The 14729-nt window shown below is 29.6% G+C and overlaps 1 protein-coding gene across 2 annotated transcripts in view; it reads right to left on the bottom strand.

Annotated features, from left to right (window-relative positions):
• The window catches only part of LOC107453886 (uncharacterized), a 158509-nt gene extending 145083 nt beyond the window's left edge, over positions 1-13426 (bottom strand). For both annotated transcript variants that reach the window (XM_071184266.2, XM_071184265.2), the window contains exon 1: positions 12757-13426. In XM_071184266.2, the coding sequence (XP_071040367.2) occupies positions 12757-12823 (67 nt within the window). In that variant the 5' untranslated portion in view covers positions 12824-13426. The remainder of the gene's footprint in view (positions 1-12756) is intronic.
• Positions 13427-14729: the final 1303 nt, after the last annotated feature.

Raw genomic sequence — 14729 nt, forward strand, 5'->3', positions numbered from 1 at the left:
GACCCTTCTGAATAAAATTGCATGCTGAAGATTCTCCGATGCCGATAACACGTATATCAACTGCAGCACGTATTCCATTAATTTCAATTCCTCCAATATCGTATTTAATCCCTTAACGATAGGTTAATTTTCAAGAAAACGGTCATAAAAGCGCCTATGTTTTTGGCTTTTGTATTAAGTATTTGATTAGTGCTGACATCTGGTTTAAAATAAACTATCTACAATTACCTTAAAAATATCCTGGTACTGCCCTCTGGTGTGTAAAATGAGAACTAAAATGCTTTCCAGACAAAAGAAATGAATTAGTTTTATTCTCATTGGCGCGTTACTATCAAACACTCCAGCCCGTCAATATCACGGGAGCGAGACATAGAGGGCGAAACCTCACCCCGTCATTTTCACGGGAGCGAGAAGGAAGGGGTTAATGTCTGCTCCCGATGATAGTGATCAATACGATGCAGATTAGCAAAAAATATCGGAGGATATACTCACAATTAATCAAGAGTTTGAAAATATAAAAACTTTACGAACGAAGCATTTGCGAACGTATATCATAAAGCAAATTTGCAAATAATAGTATGTACTGAGAGGGGTATTGTTAAAATTGCATCTAAAAGCAAAAGACATGTAAAGATTGCACTTGCTTGTAACAGTTGAAAAATATGCTTACATATTTTTTACCCCGATTTTACGTTATCCCACTTTGTGCTTTTTTCAAAGCTAATTCGGCGGTGGAAAACGTGAGATCGGGATTTTACTGCATTACACATTTTTTTAGATTTCCTGTAAATGCCAAATTTTTTTTACATGGTTTCTAAACAACCGAAATGACTACCCTAAAAGCCATAGAATATTCCCTAATAAAAAACAAGAGATAGAAAAAAAAGTATGCCGCTATGAAGAGACGAGCCATGAAGATATCTATATATATTTCTCTTACACGGCGACAAAAAAAAACCTCATTACAACTCTCCGAATGGCAACGCTAGAAAATTGACCAATGATTGCCGCTAAAAATGTCACATGCCAAATCTAGCTGAGGTGACTCAACATATAGCGCTTTTAAAAACGGAAACTGAAATAACTAGAGAGAGCATTCTCACTTTCGGCAATCTCATACTATTATGCTAGGCAGAAGTGAGTAGTCTTTGTCGATAAATCTCTATTTTAGTATTTTGTCGAAAGCGCTTTTTTTCACTAATTTATATATTACGAATTTATTTGACAATTTTTGATTTATATCACGAATTTATTTGTTTTATTATTGTTATTAGTTATTCATTGAAAATGAGTCTCAGTCGTGCTGTCACGCTTTAAGATTTTATACAATAGCACATTTCTAATAGGTTTAACGAATTACATGTCATTTATTTGAATTCAAAATTATTTTATTGACTTAGTATTTACTAAAAAGATGTAATCTTTCTTTAAAGAAAAGTTGTTATATGGATTTGAATTCTTAGAATTATGTGCATTTGCAATGTACCGAAGTTAATAGCGAGCGAAGCAAACCATATAAGATTGCATAGCAATTTTCGGGCGTTGGCGAGCGTTAGCGAGCAGGGGGTTTAGCCCATTAGTTATTATTATTTGTTTATATTTTATTTTATAAGCAATGCTAAACAATTAGTTTACGTTTTTCAATGTTCAACTCCGTAGTCTTTTAACTTTGAATTCATCAGAAGACAAAGGAGCTCCTTGATCATGCATCAGACAAAAAAATGTTCGTGGAAAACTAACCAGTATTTGCGTTACAGGGGGAGGAAAACTAGGAAAAATTCACACGGTTAGCCAGAAGATAAAAAGGTTTCTAACCCAAGATACTGTGTTCGGTACTAGCCTGTAGCAGAATACGTATCGACCAGACATCATTGAAATACGAACTTCGACATTACTCTGTTTTATTTTATTTTATAACTGTTGTTAAACAGCCGACCCAATTTTGGGTTTACGACTACTAATGTTTAACTCCGTAGCCTTGTAATTTTAAACCAATACAGAAGACAAGGAAACTCCTGGATCAGTACCCCCAGAGGTTTGATTTGTTATGTGAACATGGAGGACTTTGTGACTCAACTGATTTAGCGTGCATCAGTCACCATTTCCTCGGGGAGTCTTCGACCGGCGGGGATCGAACCCGCGACCTCTTGGACATGAGCCCAGTGCCCTACCAACCAGCTATCCCTTCAAAATTTGCTTCACTATAGATTAAGGTCCTACGTGTCTCTATAGCTGTCATTTGATGATGAAATTGAAAGCCTACTGAATAATCTCACTCATATGTAATTAAAAATACGATAAGAAAATACACTGCTGGACAATTGCTAAGGACGGATAACACTATCATCCATAGCAACCACAAAATGAAAGGAAGCAAAATGTGGAAAATAAGAATAAGTGCGGGATATAGTAAGAAGAGGTATGCGTATGTAAATTTTTTTCCCACGTCTGCTCATCACGTGATAGCGCTGATAAGGGCTTTAAAGGTTTTGACGCGTGTGGAGAGTTGTTGTTTCAAGTCAAAGTTTTACAGGAAAGATTTAGTTGACGTACTTGAAATTTTCGGCATGTCTTCCCAATATCACTTAGATGATTTTAAGCGTAGCAGAATTATTGTAAAGATCGAAGAAGGGCGAAAAATAACAGATGTTGCCAGGGAGTTCGACATCGCTCACAGCATTGTTTCACGGCTGTGGAAATCCTTTAAAACTACTGGAATGTGTAGTAGGCGGCACGGGGGAGGTCGTGTTAGAAGTACGACGTCTGCAGAAGATAGATACATCGTCCTATAAGCGAAAAGGAACAGGCGCTCCTCAGCTCAGCAGGTGGCAAATCAGTTTCTTGCTGCCACAGGAAAGCAGATCTCCCGAAAAACTGTTGCCAGACGTTCGAGGGGATGAGGACTATACACCCACAGACCTGTTGTGTGTGTCCCATTGTCCAGACAGCACCTTACTGCCCGTTTGCAATGGTGTCGTGGGCATCACAATTGAACTGAACAGGACTGGGCATGCGTACTGTTCTCAGATGAGAGTAGATTTTGTCTGTCATCGGATTGTAGACGCCAAGTGATCTGGCGCGAGAGTGGTACTGGTCATCACCCAGAAAATATCCAGGAAAGGGACCATTATCCGACATGCAGTGTCATGGTGTGGGCCGGCATCATTATCAATGGCCGCACGCTCATATATGTGGTTGCGAATGATGCTATGTCGGACCAACGATGCATTGATGAAGTTCTACTTCCTCATGTTCGTCTTTTCCGTGGTGCTATTGGTGATAAATTTGTTTTTATGGACGACAACGCAACATGTCATCGAACACTCGCTGTTCAGGATTGTCTAGACAGCGAGGGTATTCAGCGCCTCGTATGGCAATCACGTTCTCCAGATCTAAACCCCATTGAAAATGTTTGGGATACTTTGGGGAGGCAACTTGCTGGTCGAAACTATCCTCCGACAAACAAGAACGCCCTCATCCGTGCACCGACAGAGTAATGGGATAAATTGCCTCAACAACTGCTGGATAATGTTGTTCAAGGTATGATACGAAGTGTAGAATGTTGCATCACACTCCACAGCAGACATATCCCGTACTGACACCTTTCTTCAAGTTGCCTGCGGACAATTAGATGCATTGTTCCATTTTTCTGTACGCAGCATTAAATCAACAGTTTTTTTCTTTCAGATGTTTCATAGCTTTTGTACTTTCCAGAACAATAGATATTCTTTATTCTAATGTCTGAACAGTGTGGCAACTATTTTTTATCCTACTAGGCCTCATGTCTCGCTTAATGTTATGCTACAATGCAATTTGTGATCCGTCCTTAGCAATTGTCCAGCAGTGTAGAATAAAAAAATTGCAAAAATGACAGCTATTTCAAACGATAACTGAGAATTAAGAAATTGGTGGAACATGGTTCGAAATTTTTTTTTTCAAGTTTTAGACTAAAATACCAAAGAAAAAAACCAGTCAGCGAAAAGGAAATTTCTAGAAATGTTTTAATTAATTATTATTATTTTTTTTTTTACAAAGGTAGCCGAAAATAAAGGAGTCAAAAGAAAGGTAGCTGAATATATGTAAATCTATCCACTTTACCTTTTTCCCTAATTATCACCAGCCTGTTTGGTTCCGTTCGCAATTGATGTCAGGCTTTGAGGGGAGGGAGGATGTCCTTGAAAATTATCACTTTATGACAAGGAAAAAGTGGGCAACACACATTTCGATTAAAACTGAATCGTTTAAAATCATGAAATTAAATCATTTTTTATCATAGATTTTTACTTAATTTTTTATATCTTTCATCAAAATAAGCACACATCTAACCATTATTGTAAAGCTCACCACATCAAACAAAAATAAAATTTAAAACATGATCCATAACATGTTTTGCTGATGGGAAATAACGTAACATGCGACAAGGGGGGAAGGTGAAGTGCGACTGTTCCTGACAAGAAGGAAGAAAATGTTTTTTTTTTTTCCTTTTTTTTTTAAAAAAATGCGTGACGGTTTTTTAAGTTGTCTACCTTTGGCACTATCTACTTATTTATTTATTTGCACAGTAACTCAATAACTCTGACAAGAAATTAAAAACCAAGGCACGTTTGACAAAATAGCATTGAGTGGATACTTTAAAAATCACAACAACAAATATTTCTTATGATGAATAACAAATATTCTTTAGTTTTTACATCAACTATTTTATTTTTTAAAAAAAACTTTTTTCCCATTAATCAAAATTTAAAAATCTCAATATAATATTATTTAAAAATAGATTTGAGTAAACAACAGTATTCCATTATAAAAATTATGTTATTTGTAATTGTGAATTCAATTTGCGATTTTTAATAGTACATATGTTAAGCACGAGATTTTCTAATTTAACAATATTAATAAAATTTGATTACGATATTTTACCAAATCTTTTTATAATTTTAAAATATAGTTTTATTGTACTCTAACGTTGAATATTGGTGGACTGCGGCTATTTTATCAAAAATCATCAAGTTTTCTTTCCAATTTTTGCTTCTTTTTATTTTTCTAAATTTAATAATGATATATTTGAAAGTTAGGTAACTTAATGCTATTATTTAAACTAAACAGCAATAATAAAGTGCTTAAAAAAAAATTTCTAATTTGATATTACTTAAAGAAAAAAAGTTTCTTGCATTTCTCCTGCTTCATTTGAAAGAAACATTTTTTCTTTTTTTCTTTTTTTTTTCACTTAGGAAGAAACTTGCCAGTTTATACCTAAATGGTTCTCTGTCAGTTGACGGGCGGTCTCTTGTCTTAGGAGAGAAGAAGATCATTTATAGATTTTATTTTCTTTTTGCGATTTCTTTTCAAACAATAAAACTTCGATTACGTGAGCACCAAATTAAGAAAATACAAAAATATCGTATATTTGCTTCCTATATTTGCTTCTTTTTATTTCATTTTTGTTCTGTTTTCGATTGCTACGGACCACTTACGTAAATTCACTTAAAAAATGGAATATATTATTATTTTTAGATTGAACAAAGAGCTGAGTAAGCAGTTTTGGAACTTGGAAAGCATACCATACAACTCCCTACTCTTTGATAAAAACACTTCAAAATCACTTTAATAAAACTAAAAAAATGACATTTTATAAATATGTAATACGCATATTCGAAATATTAAAAATTGTAAGATTAACCTAAAATAATGGACAGATCACAAATTCCTAACATGTTCATATTATTCATATGTTAATTATAACATTAATTATTGCGTTAATTATCAAGTGAGAAAAAAACCTTACAAACAACAAAACAATTCATTATTTTGATTACATTTTAAAAAAAACTAATACACTAGTCTTAATAATTACTTAATCATTTTATAAAAATATTAAAAGTTATTGTGTATTGTACTTACATTCAAGTATTTCATATAAATTAAAATCATGTTTATACATGACAAGTTCTTTTTTCTACACAACTTAAACAAGGGCTATTATGAAATAATTTTACTTCATTGTTTCAATTGAAGACGATCTCCGCCTAAGTTAATTGAAAAGCACGGTTGCAGACAAAAGAACAATTTTTCCTACTTCAAAACTGACATTTGAAGCAGTGAATTGCTGTAACAATCGTTTTAAAATAAAAATAAATAGAAAGATAGTTCATAGAAAGATTTTAAATGTTGAAGTCGAAAATCGTCTGATTTAAGATTCATTCTATTTTAAAGCAAAAGCTTTTGGAAAAACTATATCAGTTTTATTAATAATCAACTTAAAAGAAATGACAGTATTAAACTCTCTAAATAAGAGGAAAGAAAAATCGTTGAATTAATTAAAAAATGTATGTGAACTTAAATAACAGATTTAGTATAAAAAAATATACTAGTATAATATACTAATAATACTAATACTAATATACTAGTACTGATTTAGTATAAAAATATACTTTTAATAGTTATTCAAAATTTAAATGATAATTCAACTCGAATAAAAAATTTAAATGAACTTAATGGTAAAATAGATGAGAAAATTTTACACTCAAATGTTCCTGACTAAATATTTTTTAAATTATCGGTTAAAGTTATAAATTCATTTAAAAAAATACTAAAACAAATAATTTTGCAAATAAAACAAGTTTTTTTAAAAAAATATATCCAATAATAGAAGTATCCAAATTTTTATAGACGTTAAGATCAGGTTACGAAATAAAATTATGTCACGAAACAGTGGATTAAATTATTACTCCATAATAAAAGTTGTCATAAAAGCAATCATTATGAAAAATAAAAATAAAAAATAAGAAAATCAATCATATGAATGATTGCTGGTTTGAGATGAAAACCTGTTGGGACAAGGTTAAAATTGCAACATATTTAAATTCGAATCGTATCATTCTAAGTCTAATTTTTTCAAAACAATGACAATACGTTACTAAAATCCTTATGCAAGTTGATTGGCATGAAGTGTTTTCCCCGTAAGGAAGGACGAAATACGCAAATCATAGTATTTCTTACAACTCATAGAATTCTTTCGTGAATATTTTATTGAAAATTATGACATTAGCTTTACTTGTGTTTGTCTGTCAAGGTCAAGGTATAAATATAGAAGGGGATGGAAGATTAGTAAAAGAGTATTTCAGCGATAATCGCCCATCCCACACATTGTAACCTTGAAACTTAATCTATTCATTCCATCTCAGTTTTCCTGGCAGTTCTGTATACAAAGCATGATTTCTGCTCTTTTTACAAAGCATCATTCTTTTATTTTTATTTTTACGAAAACAAAGAAACGATTAATGAGGAAGAAATTGAAAACATTACCGGATATTATTTAATTAAAATTAAATAATTGAGCTGAACGTTGTTTAATGGTGTTAGTGGTTAATTTTCCTTAAAAATAACTAATCAAAGGCAGATTAAAATTTTTACAAAAGAGAATTTGTTCATTCGAATCGAAATTTGAAACTATCTTTCTATTTATTGATAATATTTATTTTGCATGCTTTGCAATCAATTTATTGCTGTTACTTCTTTTTACCAACATATAGCATGAAATGAAACATTTAGTCTATAGTCATACACGTGAAATCTTTCACTACCACCATTTTCAATATATGTTTTTAGAATCCTTGTCAAAGAAGTATATACAATAAGGATTAGAAATAAGTATGCAGCTCTCCCAAAAAAAATCGGACCTACCTGAATAACTTTTGATCTAATAATTGAATCATCACGTTTTAGGACTCGATGTTAATGGTACGAGGAGGTGACCTCAACATGCTAATTAATCACGGCAGACGATATTTAAAGTTGCGAAATCAGACGCAACAAAATACTTTCTCCGAATAAAAAAAAAAATTTTTCGGCAAATTCAGACTTTTGGCGCTCCAAGTTTGAATCTCTCAATGTTAACTTTATGCGTATTTCGCCAGAACCTGAGAATTTTTCTTGTATATAATTATGAAATTCATTTATCCAAAGATAACTCTATACGAAAAATAAATATTTATTATTTTATTTAATAGTCGAAAAGTTTTAATTTTAATGTATACAATTTTTTACATCATTTTAAAGTACATAATTTCACATGAAAAAATATACATTTTAACGAAATCGGTTTAATAGTTTCTGAGAAATCGAATTTAAACGACTTATTTAAATTTCAATTCGCTTGAAAAGTTCTCGAGACTTGGTGAAATATTCAAAAAGTAAATTTAACATTAAGGGGTCCAAACTTTGGATCGCTCTGCTGAGCAAACTATGGAGACCATATTTCCCAGATTGCGGCTACCCTCTACATCGAAAAGGAGTTATGTTTATTCAGAGAAAGCCCGTTATTGTGTCCAATTTCTTGGTTTAAAATATCATCTGCACTAATTAATTAGAATATTTAAGGTCGCCCCCTCGAAAGAAAAGATGCAATCATTATTAGATCAAATGTTATTTAGAGTCATTGGGTTTTGTTTCTTTTTTTAGGCGCACTGTACATCGAAAAAAAAAACACCATCAAGAATTGCGAATCACAAATGAAAAAATTGATATAAAATTATCAAAACCAGTTTGATTTCTAGACAACTTTAAGGTATTTTCTACATTCGACTTTTACATTCTCTCTGCCTTTTTACGAAAATAACCAGGCTCTGATGTTTTTATCCCTACCTTCTTACGTAGTTATTCATTAGATAGCTTTTTTTGCTTATATATTAGTATGCAACACTTAATACAGTTTTACAAATAGACTCAAACAATATACTTTACGAGAAGTAATTAAGAAACACCGTGCACATTTCTAAGTTCACCGATACGTGTCCGCTTCTGAAACATTTTGAGAAATGATATGCTAAGTGTTCAATTGTTTTAGGTTGGTAAAACCAAAATTACTAAAATATTACAAAATTTTAGTACTGCTTCCACACACATAATTTTTAGCTCAGTTTTTTTCCAACTTTAGTATTCCAACTTTAGTACTTCTTAAGTATTTGTTTTACAATTACTTTTATAGTCATTTATGGATAAGGAATACTTCATAATTTCAAAAGTCACATTTTCAAAATATTATACCCTGCCTTCGTATGAAAATTCTCTAGAATTGTAAATTCTCAAACTTCGAGTTGGATTTTCGAGGAAACTAACTTAAAAAGAAAATTGCATTAATTTCTTCGAAAATGTTTCATCTAATTTTAATTCTTAATATGAGTAATAGATAATCAAATTCATTTCAATGTAAAGAAAATGGGATTAAATTTCACAATTTTAAAATTTTTAATGAGGTTAAAAATTTAAATATTTTTTAAAATTTCATTTAAAAAAGCACATAAATTTGCAGATAAAAAAAAAGAAAACAGATGAATAAATTGAGATCAGATACATCAGATAAAAAAAAATTGTGGTATCGACAGAACGAGAATGAAAAATAACGTTTTTTGAAAAACGAAATTTGAAGATCCGTATGAGTTAAAAATAAAACAAGTCTATCTTCTTCGAAATCTTAAATTTCGAAAAAAAGAAACGCCCAATAAAAAGTTCTAATTTAACTTAATTAAAGCTTCAGATAATTCTAGGAGTTCGAGAAAATTTTTCACGCTTTTATTAATTTAAAATTAAACTTTTTTACATTGTAAAAACAGATGTCGGTAAAAAAAAATTCATATTTTGAAAAAAAATATTTTCAGAGTCTAAAACATTAATTGCAAGAATTGAAAAGAAAATATCTGAACTGAAAATTTTTACAATTCGATGAAAAAATAATCTGAAGTGTTGAAACCGAAAAAGTTAGTTAAATTAGTCTTGACTAATTTTTTTTTAACAAACGACAAAAACTTACTTTACAAACCCTCATATATTAAACTAATGAAGTATGTGTTTTACTACACATTAATGCAAGGTTTGCTTGTCTCTAACTTACACGCAGCTTTACATATTAAAAAAAATCCAATTTCTAAATGTCTCAAAAAATATTACAGATCAATCTTTTTCTCAGATACAAATACTACCATTCTCGATAAAACTCTAAATTTTTAAATAACTATATGAATCAATTAAAAGAGTTTGGAATTTTATTTCATTCAAATCAATAACAGAAATAATTAAAATTGAACAAATTCAAATAAAAAGGAAAAGCAGCAAACATAAGCGGCAATTAGCAAAACCTTATAAAAATTAAATCATAAATAAATTCAATAAACAAAAAGAACACTGAAATATATTGATATACTCAAGTACACTAAAAGATATAATTGATAATCAAAATACTTAATATCTCAAAAATATCAAGTTCGTTTTGTGTTTTCCGAATTAAAAATCACAAAAGTGCAATGTTTCATAAAGTACAAGAAATGTCTGTTCAACTTTGTCATCAGTAATCGTGTCAGTTATTTTGTCGCCGACCCACTATCATTTTTACAGCACAAGCATAATTAAAATAATCTGTATTCACATAAAAGAGTGTAGCTTAACTAACACTAAAGTCTAAACTTTTAGATTACATCAACAGTAATTACACCGTAATAAATAAACAATCAAAAAATTTTAAAATCCAAAATTTTAGAAGCTTTTGCGATAAATTTTAAAGAATGTTTCTTGTGTAAAGAATCTTAATATAAAATTGGGAAAAATAAGTAAAGAATAGATTTGCAGTTTAGATATTTATGACATCATTAAAAATAAAATAGAAAGGAAAAAATTAAAAAGTGACTCATTTACAGCTTCGCAGTCAATTTTTGATCAATTTCTTTTTTCTTTTTTTTTTGAATTTGAATATTTTTGTTTATTAAAATTTTCAAAGCAATTATTTTTGCTTATCAACAAACATCGATAACATTTTTTCAACAACTTGAGTTTATTTTCCTTATTCTTTTCGCGTTTTATTTTTATTTCTTTTTTCGTTTATATTTTGTTTTCATTCAGTTCCATTATTTCTTTAATTCTGTAATAAAGTTTATCACATTTTATAACTACTTTATTACTTTTTCAATATTTTATGTCATGCATTTTATGTCCTTTACATTTATATTTATTTTAAGAATTCATAATTAGTATGTGAGTTTTAATAATTTACTGACAGATCTTAAGCCAATTTAATTTTCTAGTAATTTATTTATTCTACATAAGCGAAATGTTTTGTGTAACATTAATAAAAACGTGATTTCTAATCTATTAAAAAAGTTACATAAAAGTTTTTAAGATCACTATATGAGTCAAACTCAACCACGACGTAAAACACAAAATTGAAAAAAAAAACAAGTAATTTATTTATTCTACCTAAGCGAAATGTTTTGTGTAACATTAATAAAAACGCGATTTCTAGTAATTTATTTATTCTACCCAAGCGAAATGTTTTGTGTGACATTAATAAAAACGTGATTTCTAATCCATTAAAAAAGTTACATAAAAGTTCTTAAGATCACTATATGAGTCAAACTCAACCACGACGTTAAACACAAAATTAAAAAAAAAACAAGTAATTTATTTATTCTACCTAAGCGAAATGTTTTGTGTAACATTAATAAAAACGCGATTTCTAGTAATTTATTTATTCTACCTAAGCGAAATGTTTTGTGTAACATTAATAAGAACGCAATTTCTAGTAATTTATTTATTCTACCTAAGCGAAATGTTTTGTGTAACATTAATAAAAACGTGATTTCTAATCTATTAAAAAAGTTACATAAAAGTTTTTAAGATCACTATATGAGTCAAACTCAACCACGACGTAAAACACAAAATTGAAAAAAAAAACAAGTAATTTATTTATTCTACCTAAGCGAAATGTTTTGTGTAACATTAATAAAAACGCGATTTCTAGTAATTTATTTATTCTACCCAAGCGAAATGTTTTGTGTGACATTAATAAAAACGTGATTTCTAATCCATTAAAAAAGTTACATAAAAGTTCTTAAGATCACTATATGAGTCAAACTCAACCACGACGTTAAACACAAAATTAAAAAAAAAACAAGTAATTTATTTATTCTACCTAAGCGAAATGTTTTGTGTAACATTAATAAAAACGCGATTTCTAGTAATTTATTTATTCTACCTAAGCGAAATGTTTTGTGTAACATTAATAAGAACGCAATTTCTAGTAATTTATTTATTCTACCTAAGCGAAATGTTTTGTGTAACATTAATAAAAACGTGATTTCTAATCCATTAAAAAAGTTACATAAAAGTTTTTAAGATCACTATATGAGTCAAACTCAACCACGACGTAAAACACAAAATTGAAAAAAAAAACAAGTAATTTATTTATTCTACCTAAGCGAAATGTTTTGTGTAACATTAATAAAAACGCGATTTCTAGTAATTTATTTATTCTACCCAAGCGAAATGTTTTGTGTGACATTAATAAAAACGTGATTTCTAATCCATTAAAAAAGTTACATAAAAGTTCTTAAGATCACTATATGAGTCAAACTCAACCACGACGTTAAACACAAAATTAAAAAAAAAACAAGTAATTTATTTATTCTACCTAAGCGAAATGTTTTGTGTAACATTAATAAAAACGCGATTTCTAGTAATTTATTTATTCTACCTAAGCGAAATGTTTTGTGTAACATTAATAAGAACGCAATTTCTAGTAATTTATTTATTCTACCTAAGCGAAATGTTTTGTGTAACATTAATAAAAACGTGATTTCTAATCCATTAAAAAAGTTACATAAAAGTTTTTAAGATCACTATATGAGTCAAACTCAACCACGACGTAAAACACGGAATTGGAAAGGAAAAAAAACACATATTTAACGAAAGATAAAGAAATGCACGACTCACCCAAGAAAAACAGCTCGAACAAAACACAAAACTTGAATCTGTGAAAGAACATATCCGAAACAGACATCGTGATTCAACTCCTGAAAATGATCTTACTCCTCTCCGATCCCAGCAGCACAGCCGGCAAAAGGGAATTTTACCGGCTCACTTTCCCTAAATCGATTTTGCTTTTCCCTCTTTGAGTGAATAGCGGTTTCCCCTTTATTCAAATCCAGCAAACCGAAACGCTATGCAGATGCCAATGACATGAATGCCTCCCGCTAATAAGGCTGTAATTTCACGAAACTGATCACGTGACTCGATCACTTCAATGACAGTTATCCAGCGTTTTAAGGAAATTCGGAATTACTTTAGTCTTAGTTTATTTGAATCTCGAACTTAAGTCAAGTTTTTAATTACAATGTTAGTTACTCTTACTTCAAACTTAAAAAGTTAACCAGGATCAAAATCATCATTTCAATAGTAAATAGAATTTTATTAGTTTTTAATCACAATGTTCGTTATTCTTACTTCAGATGTTAAAAGTTTTTAACTAGGATGAAAATCAACGTATTAATTTAAAGGAAATTTTATTTTAATTAACTCACCACGAAATCGAATCAAACTGTGGTTTAAATTAAGAATTTCAAAGTTCGAAACGAAATGTAATTTAAGACAGCTGTTTCAAACTAATAAGGTTTGATTGAAATTTGAAGAGTAGGTTTTACGTCATCGAAATGATAAAAGTTAAAGAAATAAACAGTTGAGTATTTAGATTATCTACAACTTCAACTTGCTTAAAAATGAAAGATTTATCTGTAATAATAGGATAAAGAAAATAAATTATGTTTTCGTTTTTTACAAGATGTTTACGTTCTTACTACGAAAAGCCTTTTATCCTTTTGCAGAGCATCGATTTCGTGGTGAAAATGTTACAATCATTTCTCATTAACTGTACGGGTTTGTTTGTTTTTCAACCACTTTAAGTTTAAGAAAGAGATATGATGGACCTCCTCCAAGATTTGTTTGTTATTTGCAATAACTAAATAAAGTTTCTTAAATCAAGATTAAATATTTATGGAAATATGAATATTTTTATTAAAGAAAAGAAATTATCTTTTTTTTTTGCTACAATTTTAAAAATATTCAGTAAAATCTAGCGAACTTTTTGAAACAATTTAAAACGAGTTCATTTAAAATATTCATTTAAAATTTGGAAAAAAAATTGTTAAAAAATTTTTCTGAGTCACCTTGATTTAAATTTGGGCCAAATTTTTCTCCACCGCAACGTTTTAAAAGTTTAAAATAACAAAAAAAAACTTACAATTTCTCCTTAAGAGCTTTGGCTAAACTAAACACGGCGAACTACAGTTTGAGTTTTACCCATAATTTAGAGGCTTCTGTTGGAAATCCAGAGGGTATACTGAAATCCATTAAGTGAATAATATTGATAAAAAAAACTTGGAATTTTAATTAATAATTGCTAAATTTGTATTGATTCATGAAGTATACAGTATAGGATTACGAATCGCGCAACACTGATAGAGATAGCAACTGATGGATATAAAGATTGAGCAATAGAAATAGAGATAGAGATTGACAGAAATTCATAGAGAAAGCAGTAGCTGTTGTAACATATATACACTACTCTACAATAATGGAAGACACTTTCAATATTAGATATTTTATTTTTAAATTTCCCCACGTATACTTAAAGGACTATTTTGTTAATTTAGAAGTATTCAGTTCATGCAGTTTTTTATACTTTGCAATAACGTTTAAAGCTTTCAGTAGTTTGAGAGGCCAACAATAAATTAAGAAAGAAAACAAATATTTATGCACATCTTATGCCAAAAAGTCAATCAATAAGCTTGTAACTTGTATAGTTTATTTTTTAGTTGTTATTTGCAAAAACCGAATGAAATTTCGTAACTCTAGCTTAAATATTTATGGAGACATTTTTATAAAGTAATATTTTTTTGTCGGATGTTTTT

The sequence above is a fragment of the Parasteatoda tepidariorum genome, chromosome 10, assembly GCF_982258835.1.
Source record: "Parasteatoda tepidariorum strain Cologne lab strain chromosome 10, Ptep-v5.0, whole genome shotgun sequence".
Lineage (NCBI taxonomy): Eukaryota > Metazoa > Arthropoda > Arachnida > Araneae > Theridiidae > Parasteatoda > Parasteatoda tepidariorum.